Consider the following 13657-nt stretch of genomic DNA (forward strand, 5'->3'; position numbering starts at 1 on the left):
TATTTATTCATGCATTTCATAGGTTAAATGAAATATACGAAGAAAACTGTGAATACAATTACAGAAGATCACAAATTAATTTCTTTTCTTTTTTTTCAAATTAAAATTTAATTTGTTTTTTTTTTATTATCATATCTTAAGCTTAGCATTAACACGGGATTACTCACCTGGGGGTCTAGTGTAGGTATATCCCGGCACTAGACCCCCACGTGGGTAATCCCGGGTTAATATAGAAGACATTAATCATATTGTTTAATCTACTTAATTACGCAAATTAAATTTAACTAGCTATCTACGTATAAATTATTTATAAAAACCTTATAATTTAATATCATTGACTTTGTAATAAATTTCTATCGCACAGGTGCATTAAACATTCCAAAATACGGATGATTTGATTATTTTATAAACACTGAAACACTAACTAGCAGTGAAATGGTGAAACTAACAATTAGTTAAGGTTAAGTAGAAACAATCAAAATTTTCATTTTGATGCAAAAAAAATTAGTTAGAAAGGTTAATTTGTAAACGTTGATAATTGCATTTTCTTAATTAGATTCTTAGCTTTCTTTTATATTTCACTCAATCTGACAAACGTACATGCAAATATTTATAAATTTATCAAGCAATAGATTAGAATCTATTCATACAATTGCTTATAAATTACATTCGAAATTTAAATCAAAATTATACATGAACGTATAGTTAAAGATCTCAATTTTGAAATGTATAATCATTATTTATTGATTCAGATACATCACAGAATTATTTAATAGCAAATATTTCTTTTCAATGTATTATTAAGTAGATATTTAATATCATTATGTTAGTAATTTTTTTGTTTAAAGGATAAGGAATTATGACATCTACATAGCTTTCTGTCTTATGCTCATTTTTGGTAATCTTTTCCTATTTCTTTTGCTTACAATTTTTTTTTTCTTTTAGACATACAACACTGTTTTTAGCTAAATTCCAAAATCCCGAATTACTGAGCTTATGCTTATGTAACTTAGGTCAAGTAAAAATTTCAGATATAATAGGAATTTGAATACTGGACTGCTAGAGTCCATTTATTGTTTTGAGTTTTGTAAAGTAATTAATGAAAATATGTTTAGTTGAACTTCCTATTAATCGGTTTATAAATCTTATAGCTGCGTAATAAATCCCAAGGTATAAAAAACATCCCAATTTTTTTCGACATCCTATTTTATCTTGTATCAATGCAGAAACTTTATGTAGGAACATTTAGGATTTATATCATGTCCACATTCACAATGATTGGTTGTAGCTATTAGTTTTAATTTACAAGCTTTTTGAACACTTTCAAAAAAGAATGCTTGACTTAACATATTTGTCGACTAATCAGTTTCAACTAGAATAAAAGCATTGATACAACAAGTCATTATTATTATTAATTATTATTTTTATGCAAAATTTATAATATACGTATAGATTATATCAGTCCGTGATTATAGGTTATAATAATTTTGTTAAAAGATAATTAATTTTAAGTAAAAAATCTGATGTCTGTTACATAAAGAAGTACACACATGTATTTGATTATTCGTATTTCTATAAATGTATTAAAAGATCATTTAAAGTATAATTTGAATTTAGTCAATTTGAAGTACATTGATTTCAATAGCTTCAACAATTTGATTATGATATTTATCAATGAAATTTATATTAAAATTAATTTATATCTATTAATTATAATTATAGCTAAACGTTGTAATGGGAGAGAGCCAGTGGAATGATTGGAAACCTTTTATTTATGGAGGTGTAGCTTCAATTGTTGCAGAATTAGGTATATGATGTAATACCATCTAATAAAGTTATGTATCATCATTTCTATAAATATATTTCTGCTTAGGTACTTTTCCGTTGGACACAACAAAAACACGTCTTCAAATTCAAGGACAAAAATTAGATCAGAAATATGCACATTTGAAATATTCTGGCATGATTGATGCTTTATTTCAAATATCACGACAAGAAGGTTTTAAAGCTTTATATTCTGGGTAAGTGTAATTTTTATATACACATAATTTGCTACTAATTAGTAGAATATCATTATTTTATTAATAATAATCTTTTTATTATATAGAATTAGTTCAGCTATATTACGACAAGCCACTTATGGAACTATAAAATTTGGTACCTATTATTCCTTAAAAAAAGCTGCTATGGATAAATGGGAAACAGATGACTTAGTTGTTATAAATGTCGTATGTGCTGCGTTAGCTGGAGCTATCTCAAGCGCTATAGCAAATCCAACTGATGTAGTTAAAGTTCGTATGCAAGTAACTGGAAGTAACTCAAATTTATCATTATTTGGTTGTTTTCAAGATGTATATCACCATGAAGGTATTTCTGGTTTATGGAGGGTATGTAAATTGATTATACATTTTAACAATATAAATATATATGATTTTATATAAAAAAAAAATTTATATGCAGGGTGTAGGACCTACTGCCCAAAGAGCAGCAATTATTGCAGCTGTAGAGTTACCTATATATGATTACACTAAAAACAAATTTATGATTTTATTGGGAGATAGTGTTAGTAATCATTTTATGTAAGTAAATTATATTCACATATATTTTATTTAATTCTATATTGTTCTTTGGTGATAGATGTATATTGTATTAAAACAGTTTATTTGAAAACTAGTTTAAATTGTGTACAAGTCTTTTTTTTAATATCAATATAATATAATAAATAAACCCTTATCCGGGCTATTTTCATATAGATGTAAAATATATTTTACTTCTATCATACTAACAAATACTTCATGATATTTTTAAAGCAAACAAATTTCATGTGCTCTTTTACAGTATGTGATGTCATGTGAGTATATTTAAATTAAAATTATGTGTTAATTTTATTTTACAATCCTTTCAATAACATTTTATAATTTTTAATACTAAAATTATTTATTACATCTCATTAAAAAGTCTTTCCATTTATGTTCTTTGATAACACAAACTGGTATGATAGATATGTGTAACTGATGAACAAAAAATCTTCATATTTTAATTTTAAAATGTCTACATAATATAAATGTTTTTTTAAGAATGGCAGGTAATGGATATTTCTAAATCAAAAAATTTGTGCTCCTCAATATTAATACTGGTTAAAAAGGAAGTAATATTTTTCTAAAAGTGAAAAATTTTATTTCCAGGTTCTTTCACACTGTGGTGCACATGGGCACATGCAGTACGTGGACATTAAGATGACCACAGAGAAAATGGAAGTTATGTTTAATATTTCTTGTTTATATATAAATATTAAAACTGTTATCCAGATAACTAATCACTTTGAATTGCATAATGAATTGTTTCATTTAGTATTTCATGTAAATTTTCTTAGAGTTACTCAAAATTATACTGTTTAGTTTCGTCTTCATTTTGTTATATATTTCTTTATTTTTTTCTTAAATATTTTTTTCTTAAATATTATTTTTAAGTATCTTATATGTTCTTTATAATTTTGAGAGACATCACGCTGTATTTTTCAATTTATAGAGCCTGGATAAGGGTTGCTTTAATATGGTATAATGAAATAGGATTTCAAATTGATATTGAATATATGTGTAGTTATATACATATACACATAATTACATATTTTAGGTCCAGTTTTATAGCTAGTATGGGAAGTGCAATTGCTTCTACTCCTATAGATGTTGTCCGTGTAAGTATAATTAAAAAATGTTTTACAATCTGTATATTTTACTTAAATGATGTCATTACAGACACGTTTAATGAATCAAAGGAGGATACGTACCACAGGTGGCACATTACCACCTCATATTTATAGTGGTAGCATAGATTGCCTTGTACAGGTATATGATTTGAAATATTAAATATATATTTCTTACCCTTCTCAATAATATCATGCAAAATTGTTCTTATAGACTTTCAAAAATGAAGGATTTTTAGCTTTATATAAGGGTTTCGTACCTACTTGGTTTAGAATGGGACCATGGAATATCATATTTTTTATAACATATGAACAATTGAAGCAACTGCATAATTCACATTTAAATAATGTATCGGATCGTTCAAGTAAATAGTAAATGGAAGGAAATGATGTGTGTATAAAAATATAAAAAAATAATGGTAGTAATGATAGGCTGTAATTGACATTTATAATGTATAATTTATTTTTATGCAAGATACATAAAAAAACTATACAGATAGTATATCAAAAATAAATAGAATTTATTTTCCGTAATATTGAAATTACAATCATTAATGAAAGTACTCATAGCAAAGGATATAAAATACCTAGTTAAAAAATCATGAATATTCATCATTTGATCTATAATTTAAAACGCACACATTCACATTTTATAGATTAAATGCAACTTCTTAATTTTCTAGGTTTAAATATAATTATTATAAATTATATTAATTTTATGTTCCTTGTATTTAAATTTACGTTTTTATAAAAAAATAAGACTGAGTGTTAGAATTTATAAAATATATCCAAAGAAATTGTAAAAACTATACATATCATTATATATAAATTCATGCATAAAAATTTGTTAAAGACTCAAGTTTGCAAAAAGCATATCTTAAAGAAACAGTATTTTAAATGTATTCATAATGTTTGTATTTAAGACCTTTTATAATCTGTTAGGAATGGATAACTATATGACATAAACTATACTAAAATATTATAAATGTACAACAGATGATAGACTATTAATATGAATATTGTAACAATTTTAAATGAATACAATATGTATATGCTAAATAACTTTTCTGCTATATTATATTTTCTAAAATGAAAAGTTTTACTATAAATTGATAATGCAATTTATAACTACAAAATCTTTCAGTCATTATAGATATTACAACATGACTTATACATTTTTACAATCCCATACAATTATTTTCCTATCTCTTCCACCAGTTAAAACTATATTATTTTCTATTGATACTGATAATGTATTGATTGGACCTAAAAAATAATGGTCTTTTTAGTTATTAATAAAATTATATATAAATTGAATATTTAATTTTTTCATGTAAGTGTAAGAAATTAATATATAGAATAGATACTGTACCATCATGACAACGTATTTGTGTGATAAAAACTGCACCTTGGCGGTTCCAAACATTAATATTACCATTATTATCGCCTATTAATAAAAAACTTTTGAACCATGTTAGTGTTAAAGGTTCATATTCTATAGTTGTACGATAAATTTGAGTACTTGTATAAACATCAATTATATTTAGTACTTTATCCTCTGCACATGATATTATGCTTTTCCCTTCTTGATCAAATACCATTGCATTTATTTTACAATTATGAGCTATAGAAAATGAAGTGAATATAACTTTTATTTTAATATTATAATTGAAAAAACAGTTACTTCGAAATGTACCTTTTGCAGTAAATTGCAAATTATACGTATCCATATTCCATAAAAAAATTTCTCCATCTTCTGTACCAGATACTAATAGCGTTTCATCTCTACAAATATTTCACTAATAAAGATTTTTTGAGTAAAATACTATCATTATATTTTATTTACAAAGTATATGAAATTTTACCCTGATATATTGATACAAGTTACTTTAGCATCATGATCTAATTGTGCAATAAGGCACTCAGCTGGCTTAATTTTTGTCCCAGAAGTATAACTCTGCCATACTTTTGCTGTACAATCCCATGAACCAGAAATAATAATCCGACGAGTAACACTTAATGCTAAACAAGAAACAGCATCTTCATGTCCTTGTAGTACATCTATTACTCTGCCGAACTCAATATCATAAAATATGCTATAAAAATAATTAATTAATAGAAGTATAAAAATAATTTAATTAATAGAAATATGAAACGTACACGTGAAATATTTATTTAATATGCTTACAGTGTATTATCCCAGGAACCGGCAACTAATATGTTACGATGAGAAGATGTATAATATGATACACAAGAAGAAAGAGGTAATGATGATAAAGATACATTACGCGTTAATTTTTTGTTTTTTATGCTATATAATTTAAGCATTCCATCTTGTCCAACTGATATTACTTCATTAATTTCTTCTTTACTTCTTAAGATAATGCTGCTTACGCTTTCTTTATGAGATTGGAACATTATTAATTCATGTAATTTAAAAGTTTTCTCTATAGGATTTTCTTTGTCTTCTGAAAGAAATTGTTTTTTATCATATGTATTCATAATGCATTTTATGAATTGAAATAATATGTCATATACCTATTTCATTCTCAATTGATACTGAAATAGTTTTAGTATGCAATTTATTTAGCATAAATACAGAACGCTTTGGGTGTGGTAAAGTAAAAATTTGTTTTGGTATTTGACCAAATTCCATGATTTGTATCTCCAAACCATGTCTATCATTAATATCTCTAATAGTATCTAAATCTACTGCTCCTTCATAACATAAATGGAAAAATACTGAAATACAATATATATGATAAAATAAATGTTATTTATTAGAACTTTTATAATTAAATAAATTACCATTATTAGCTTTCTCTGCTTCAATTCCTCTTTGTTTATATCCAAAAATTAAATCAATCCAATGATGAAGATTTTGAGAAACATAATCACTCTCTAAGGCATTTCTTAATACTTGTACAAAATGAACTGGTCCTAGGATTCATTAACTAATTAACATTAAATTTTAAATAATTGTTTCTTGTAAATTATAAACCACATACCATTTGCCCATAGTGGTAACTGTACATCTCCTATTTTTGTTCCATCATGTCGATAACCAAAATCAATACCATAACTGTTTACTAAAAAATCACCACCATTGCTTATGTCATAAAATTCCGGGATCAGTTCTTTAAAGTCAGACATGTTCACCAAAACATTTTTCCATACGTCAGCTACACTGTTAGGTGTTTTTGTTGGTAAGAGTGAAACAAAAAATCGATTCTGCAGAGTCGACAGAGTAATTATGTACTTTTACAATATAAGCAATTACCATAAAATTTTGCCTTGTCTGTGCAATTAAAAATTTTATTCACATACTCTTATTATCATTACTAGACGAATATTTTACTATTACCACCATTACAAACATCAGGAGATTGTGATGTTAACACTCTTAAAGAATCACAACAATATATATTTTTATAAAACATACATACCTATTAAACATTCTATCTGGATGATCAAATCTTCCATTTTGTAAACAAAGCATATATTGAGGATACTTCCGTACTAAATAAAATAATACAAATCCTGGTGCGCTATAATGAGACCCATATAAAAATTTTGGTTCAGACATTTCCAAATATCGTTCCTGAAATATAATAATTTTACTATTATCTTATTCCTGACATATATATTTTAGGTATCAGGAAAGAAATACACCTTTAATCTTTCTAATCGATTTAGTTCAAGAGCTCCAATAGGTTTTGAGAGATCTCTATAAATACTAGGATCATTTAAATCTATTGCGGTAGATGTATAATCTTGTAATATCCAAGGCATAACTGGATATTGAGTTAAATCATGGAAAGTTCTATCTGCCAAACTGAAAAATAATATTTAACTTAAATTGTAATATATAGTTTAATATTTATTTCAATTATTTATTATTATAAAAGTTACCTATTAATATACAAAAGATAATCATAATTTGACAAAGAACCATTTTGCCACCTCATAGTCATTTGATCTTGAGGTACTCTTTCTAAAGAAACTGTAGGTTGATTTAATAAATTTGTGTATAATTCATCCCTATCATTTTGACTTTTTAACGATATAAATAAATGTTCAAGCTTATTTTCTGGTTGTCGTAACCATTTAATTTCAAGTCCCTATTTTCAAAACAATTGATATATATTAAATTGTAATAATCATACATTGATAATAGTAAAGAAACTACACTTACAATTTGGCTTAACAGAAATCGTCGTTTATTAATGTTAACAATATCCTTCAGTTGTATTTTTAAAACTGGATGCTAAAATCATACAATTATTTAGATGTATTACAGTATTTAGGAAACAAAATGGTTATATTTTTGATCGCTGAGGGCGAAAATCAAGATCATTTTTTACAGAAATGAACAATTTTCGAGATATTCGTAAAAAAATTGTCAGTACCCCATTACAATGAATTTTGTTAACATATACTTATAATGTTGCAGTGTATATATCAATATTGATTACCGGCTGCATTACGGCAACCGACTAAAATGAAATCTAATCTAAACTTTTTTTTCTTTTATTTTTAGTTATATGAGAGATTCACTGCTGCACAGGGGCGAACAATTGCCATTCACTGTACTTGTGGCTGTATCACAGATACGTTTACTGTAATGGTATCAATAAATTTTTACGAATGTCTTAAAAATTGATATTTTCACATTTTCATGAAAAATGACCTTGATTTTCAATGATACAAAATACCTCTAAAATAACAAATTTGGATCAAAAATTTTGCTTTCCAACTACAATAGTATAGCCAACTATTTTTTCAATAACTTACTTTAATGATTTTATCATTACCATTGTAAAATACATACTTGATCTAAATTATTATAAGGTTGAAAATAAATTCTTGAAGTCGTTAAAAGTATTCTTCCTGGATTTATAACAAGAGGCAATACTTTATTTGCTTGAGTTTCTAGTACTACCTGTTCATATAAATCTTCTAACCATGATGTATCAAATGATACTCTGGATTGTCTAGAGTGCACAATAGCCATAATCTACATAATAATAATAATAATAATAATAATTTAGTCATATTTATCTCAAAGATTTTAACATAATAATATACATAATAACTTTAAAACATACCATGGCATTTTGTTCAGCTGTTGGCAAAGTAGCTGCTCTAAATAACTGGAGAATTTGTGGAAGACAATCATCTATTTTTGCATAATAAAAATAGAAGTGAAAAGTAGCATTTTGATGTATAAATTTATATGGTGCAAGTATATTTTTTTCTAACATCTTCACATACTGTTTGCATTTGACCAATAATATATTGCCACATCTTATAAATAGAATGATATTTGTTAATACAAAAAAAATTATTGTAATTGTATAAGAAAAGTTAGAAATACAAACTTTGCTATATCATTGTTAGACTGACATTGGTCAATAGCTATAGTTTCCTTAAGTTGAATTTTAATTAGAGATTGATTAATATCTTTGTTTACAAATACCAAGGATTTTGAACATAATTTTAATCTCCCATCTTTCCATTTTTGTTCTTCTGAAGTAGAAGAATTATCAACTACTTTCATTTGAACACTATAATCCTCAAAGAATATCTCTCCAGGATCCAAAAGGAGCATTGTAAACCTGATGCATTAATTTTAATATATTATTGCATAATTTAAAAAAAATATATTATCACATGTATATTTTAAGTTAATAAAATATGAAAAATATCAACTAGAAATTGATTATACTTATAGAAATACACATATACAACTAGAAAAAAAATTGAATTACCTTTCTTTTTCCATAATTTCAAAAACAAATGCAACTTATTATTAAATATATAGAATAAATGATACGCATAATTTAAATGTATACTTTTTATCCACCAAATTTACGTAATCATTTCTCAATAAATAAAATACAAAATTTATTTTAGGTTAATGACAGTATGAATCATCACATACGTATATACTATCTATGTACCGTCTGCTCAGACAACTATTCATCCAAACAACATGGTTTGTTCTATTTTGCGTATCTCTGCAGTATTCAATTTAAGCCCATAAAAATTTAAAAATCGAAGAAGATAAATAGTTGTGATTACTTAATTGAAAATCATATCAAAGTACAGCTTTATATGATTATAAATATATAAGTCCTCAATATATTTTTCTTTTTCATAGCATTCTTTGAAGTGGCATGACTCACTTAAAAATACTGTACTAAATTGAAATACGAAAACCGTGTGATCGTCATTGAGCACCACTGGATTTTAAAGAGAAACGAAAGAAGAGTCGAATATATTCAGATCCCTTCGTCTTATTTCTCAAATCACGCATATCATCAATACGACAAACCGGTGATCTATAAATCAGTCACTTTTGAATTTGTTCGGATATTTCCTTTTTTTTTCATAGTGATTTTGTTTACGATGGAGGAATTGCTGAAATATTTACACAAGATTAGAATACCGCAGAAAAATGATAAAATATATAAGGATGAGTGTGTTTATTCCTTTGATACTCCAGTAAGATGTCATAACGATTTTACAATTATAGACGATAATACAATAATATAACGAATATAATCATTTTTATTGTTTTTTCTTTTAAGGATACTCCTACTGGCCTGTACATTAATCTTACCACGTTTTTGGGATTAGGTCAAGATTATATACAACATTATTATCAATTAACAGAAAATCCTGTGTTCTTGCATATTAAAAGAAGAAGAAAAGAAGTGAGTATTTTAGTATATCTGGTGAGAAATATTGAAGCATAACATAGCATAAAAATATGAATTGTTTGTATATAATGCAAAATATTAATATTTACAGATTCCTTCTAAATACCAAGATGGCCCTGAAAAGAAAATTACTAGATTAGCAATAGGAACAGCAGATGGATTTACACCGGATCAACAAAAATATACTTACCATGAATCCTATCAAATTATTATTCTACCAAATTTTACCACAATACCTTATCCAACGGATAATTTACCACAAGAAGTAAGTGTTGTATAAAATAAAATTAAAATTAAGAGCAAATATAATTTACATGGAAAATTTACATAGGTTGAAGTTGCAATTAAATGTATATTGGAAGCAGAATCTGCAACAAAAATAGCAGAAGTAGAGGCATTAGCTGGAACCTGGGATGGAGAAGTGAAAGCAGTTTCAAAGTAAGAATAAAATTTCAAGCATGTATTAACAAAATATTCATTGTTATTTTAAGTAATTATTAAATTTATAGACATGCAGCAAGTCTTAAACAATTAGATAATGGAAAGAAGATACCACCTAGTGGATGGAAATGTGAAAAATGTGATTTAACTCAAAATCTCTGGCTTAATTTAACTGATGGTAGCATTCTCTGTGGACGTAAATTTTACGATGGGACAGGTGGAAATGATCATGCAGTTGAACATTATAGAGTTACCGGTTACTCGTTAGCAGTAAAATTAGGAACTATAACGAAAGAAGGAAAAGCAGATGTATTTTCATATGATGAAGATGATATGGTAGAAGATCCAAAGTTAGTAGAACATTTAGCTCATTGGGGTATTAATATTGCCCAAATGGAGAAAACTGATAAATCTATGATAGAACTCGAATTAGATCTCAATCAAAGATTTGGTGAATGGGTTGCACTTCAAGAAGCAGCAAGTAAATTAACACCTTTGTATGGTCCTGGGTATACAGGACTTGCTAATTTAGGAAACTCTTGTTACTTAAACAGTGTGATGCAAATGCTATTTGTGATTCCAGATTTTATTAAAAGGTTTGTAAACAAATAAGCAAACTTAATATATGAATAATTTTATACTGTATGGGAAAGAAATTTATTTGGTATTATAATAATTATTGAATTAATGTGTTTGATGTTTTATATTATATGTTTTTTTTATAATAGGATCAGTGTTTAATAATAGGAAGTGAATTTCAGATTTGTAGATGGTGCACCACAGATATTTCAGCAGAATTACATTGATCCAGCAAATGATTTTAATGTTCAAATGTAAGTTAAAAAGATAAAAGTATGGCATGCAAATTCAGTTAATAACTTTAAGATACAAGAAACTAACATTATAGGGCTAAACTTGGAATTGGTTTACTTTCTGGTAAATATTCTGTCCCACCAAATACAAATCAGGAACATGAATCACGTCAAGGTATTCCGCCACGAATGTTTAAAACGTTAGTTGGTCGTGGACATCCAGGATTTTCTTCAAATCGACAGCAAGATGCGCAAGAATTCTTTCTTCACATCATAAATATCATAGATGTAATTTTGTTATATTTTATATTTTTATATTTTGATATATAAAAATATTATTTCATTTTTCATAAGAAGTTACAATACTAATATCAGGAAATTGATCGCACAGCGTCACAGTCGTCGTCAAAAAAATCCTACTGATTGTTTTAAATTCCAAGTTGAAGAAAGATATCAGTGTAGCTGGTCTAACAAAGTAAAGTACACTTATCGTACTGAATATTTATTGCCACTTCCAATACCTGTAGAAACTGCCGTAAATAAGGTAACAAACAAAGAAATAATTTATATAACTTATAAATTTTAATTAGAAAATTCATGTTTACATAATGCATATTATATATAGGATGAAGTTGCAGCTTATGAAGCATTAAAAAACGAAACTGAAGCGAAAGGACAAAAACTGGATTCAAATGCTCTTGTCAGACCACGCATAAAACTATCATCCTGTTTGCAAACATTTATTCGGCCGGAAACAGTAGAACAATTTTATAGTTCAGCTTTAAATGAGAAGACAACAGCGCAAAAGTACGTTTTGATGTATATAATGTTTACTGTATATAATTAATAAGTGTATTTTTTTTATAGAACTACTAAACTTTCTACTTTTCCGGATTATCTATTAATCCATTTAAAAAAATTTATGATGAAAGAAGATTGGACACCAGTTAAGTTAGATATAGCAGTTGAAATGCCAGATATATTAAACTTAAATTTTCTTCGAGGATTTGGTTTGCAACCCACAGAAGAATTACTGCCGGAAACAGTTGGTGCCGCACCTCCGCCATTTGTTTATAATCCCGTGATATTTAATGAGTTAACAGATATGGGATTTCCACAAGAAGCTTGTAAAAGGGCACTATATTTTACGGAAAATTTATGCTTAGAAGCAGCTACAAATTGGCTAATGGAACATATGGCGGATTCAGATTTCGCAGATCCGTTTGTACCACCTGGAATTGATGTTAAACCAAGTAACAAATCGTTTTCTTCAAATTTCTCTATTAATAAATTTAATGACATTCATATTTGTTTTCATTTGTTCAATCCTAGAAAAAGATAAATTTATGGCAAATGAAGATGCTGTGGCTATGTTAATGGGAATGAGTTTTACGAGAGAACAAGCAACAAAAGCGCTTAAAGCGACTGATAATAATTTAGAACGTGCAGCAGATTGGATTTTCAGTCATCAAAATGAACTGGATGCTTTAGAGGTTGAAGATGAAGCAAGACATTCCAAAGAAACATTTAGAGACGGAACCGATCGTATGTTCTTCTTTTTTAATATTTAATAGTATAAAAAATTATTCATATCAATATTATATTTTCACATTTCAGAATATAAATTAGTAGGATTTATATCACATATGGGTACATCGACAATGGTAGGACATTATGTGTGCCATCTTCTGAAAGATAATCGATGGGTGATCTATAATGACGATAAAGTACGTATTACAAGTATAAAATAAATTATAATATGGTAGAAGTATTTATTTGAATTTATTTGAATTCAACAGGTTGCATTATCTGAAAATCCACCAAAAGAATTAGGATATGTATATCTATATCAACGTATTGATTAGATCATACAATTATTTTGTATAAAAAATGTATTCTATTACACTTCAACAATAAAAAATATAATAAGTAAGAAATTTGTATCTTTTAATTTGGAAAAAATTTGGAAGCACATA

The 13657-nt window shown here is 26.7% G+C and overlaps 3 protein-coding genes across 11 annotated transcripts; 2 read left to right on the forward strand and 1 right to left on the reverse strand.

The window, feature by feature from the left end:
* The first annotated feature begins 374 nt into the window (after positions 1-374).
* LOC122527513 (mitochondrial uncoupling protein Bmcp) lies at positions 375-4202 on the forward strand. Of its 7 annotated transcripts, none has more exons than XM_043651769.1 (8): positions 375-460; positions 1723-1807; positions 1874-2021; positions 2108-2387; positions 2461-2579; positions 3634-3694; positions 3756-3845; positions 3918-4202. In XM_043651769.1, exons 2-8 carry the CDS (start codon positions 1735-1737, stop codon positions 4074-4076), a joined length of 930 nt encoding a protein of 309 aa, XP_043507704.1. In that variant the 5' UTR covers positions 375-460; positions 1723-1734; the 3' UTR covers positions 4077-4202. The 7 variants fall into 7 exon arrangements, with proteins under 7 accessions (XP_043507704.1, XP_043507705.1, XP_043507706.1 ...); XM_043651770.1 differs by lacking the exon at positions 375-460 and adding an exon at positions 946-960 and having other exon boundaries at positions 1717-1807; XM_043651771.1 differs by lacking the exon at positions 375-460 and adding an exon at positions 1056-1170.
* Positions 4201-9633, reverse strand: LOC122527507 (protein FAN-like). 3 transcript variants are annotated; one of them, XM_043651759.1, is made up of 16 exons: positions 9475-9621; positions 9085-9321; positions 8812-9010; positions 8535-8720; positions 7899-7970; positions 7616-7824; positions 7376-7538; positions 7150-7304; positions 6712-6890; positions 6512-6643; positions 6242-6445; positions 5892-6168; positions 5569-5799; positions 5400-5488; positions 5076-5327; positions 4201-4969 (listed from the first exon to the last, which is right to left on the reverse strand). In XM_043651759.1, the coding sequence occupies exons 1-16, from the start codon at positions 9486-9488 to the stop codon at positions 4872-4874; spliced, it is 2697 nt and encodes an 898-aa protein (XP_043507694.1). In that variant the 5' UTR covers positions 9489-9621; the 3' UTR covers positions 4201-4871. The 3 variants fall into 3 exon arrangements, 2 of the variants coding, with proteins under 2 accessions (XP_043507694.1, XP_043507693.1); XM_043651758.1 differs by having other exon boundaries at positions 5892-6171; positions 9475-9619; XR_006306354.1 differs by lacking the exon at positions 4201-4969 and having other exon boundaries at positions 5285-5327; positions 5400-5502; positions 5892-6171; positions 9475-9633.
* Positions 9634-9956: 323 nt separating this feature from the next.
* Positions 9957-13615, forward strand: LOC122527508 (ubiquitin carboxyl-terminal hydrolase 5). The gene is made up of 13 exons (XM_043651760.1): positions 9957-10210; positions 10297-10422; positions 10520-10693; positions 10760-10866; positions 10938-11465; positions 11631-11702; positions 11777-11969; positions 12073-12225; positions 12307-12488; positions 12549-12934; positions 13014-13226; positions 13299-13408; positions 13481-13615. The coding sequence occupies exons 1-13, from the start codon at positions 10115-10117 to the stop codon at positions 13544-13546; spliced, it is 2406 nt and encodes an 801-aa protein (XP_043507695.1). The 5' UTR covers positions 9957-10114; the 3' UTR covers positions 13547-13615.
* The last annotated feature ends 42 nt before the right edge of the window (positions 13616-13657 follow it).

Source organism: Frieseomelitta varia, unplaced genomic scaffold (assembly GCF_011392965.1).
Source record: "Frieseomelitta varia isolate USP_RPSP 00005682 unplaced genomic scaffold, Fvar_1.2 scaffold_221, whole genome shotgun sequence".
NCBI classification, from domain to species: Eukaryota; Metazoa; Arthropoda; class Insecta; order Hymenoptera; family Apidae; genus Frieseomelitta; species Frieseomelitta varia.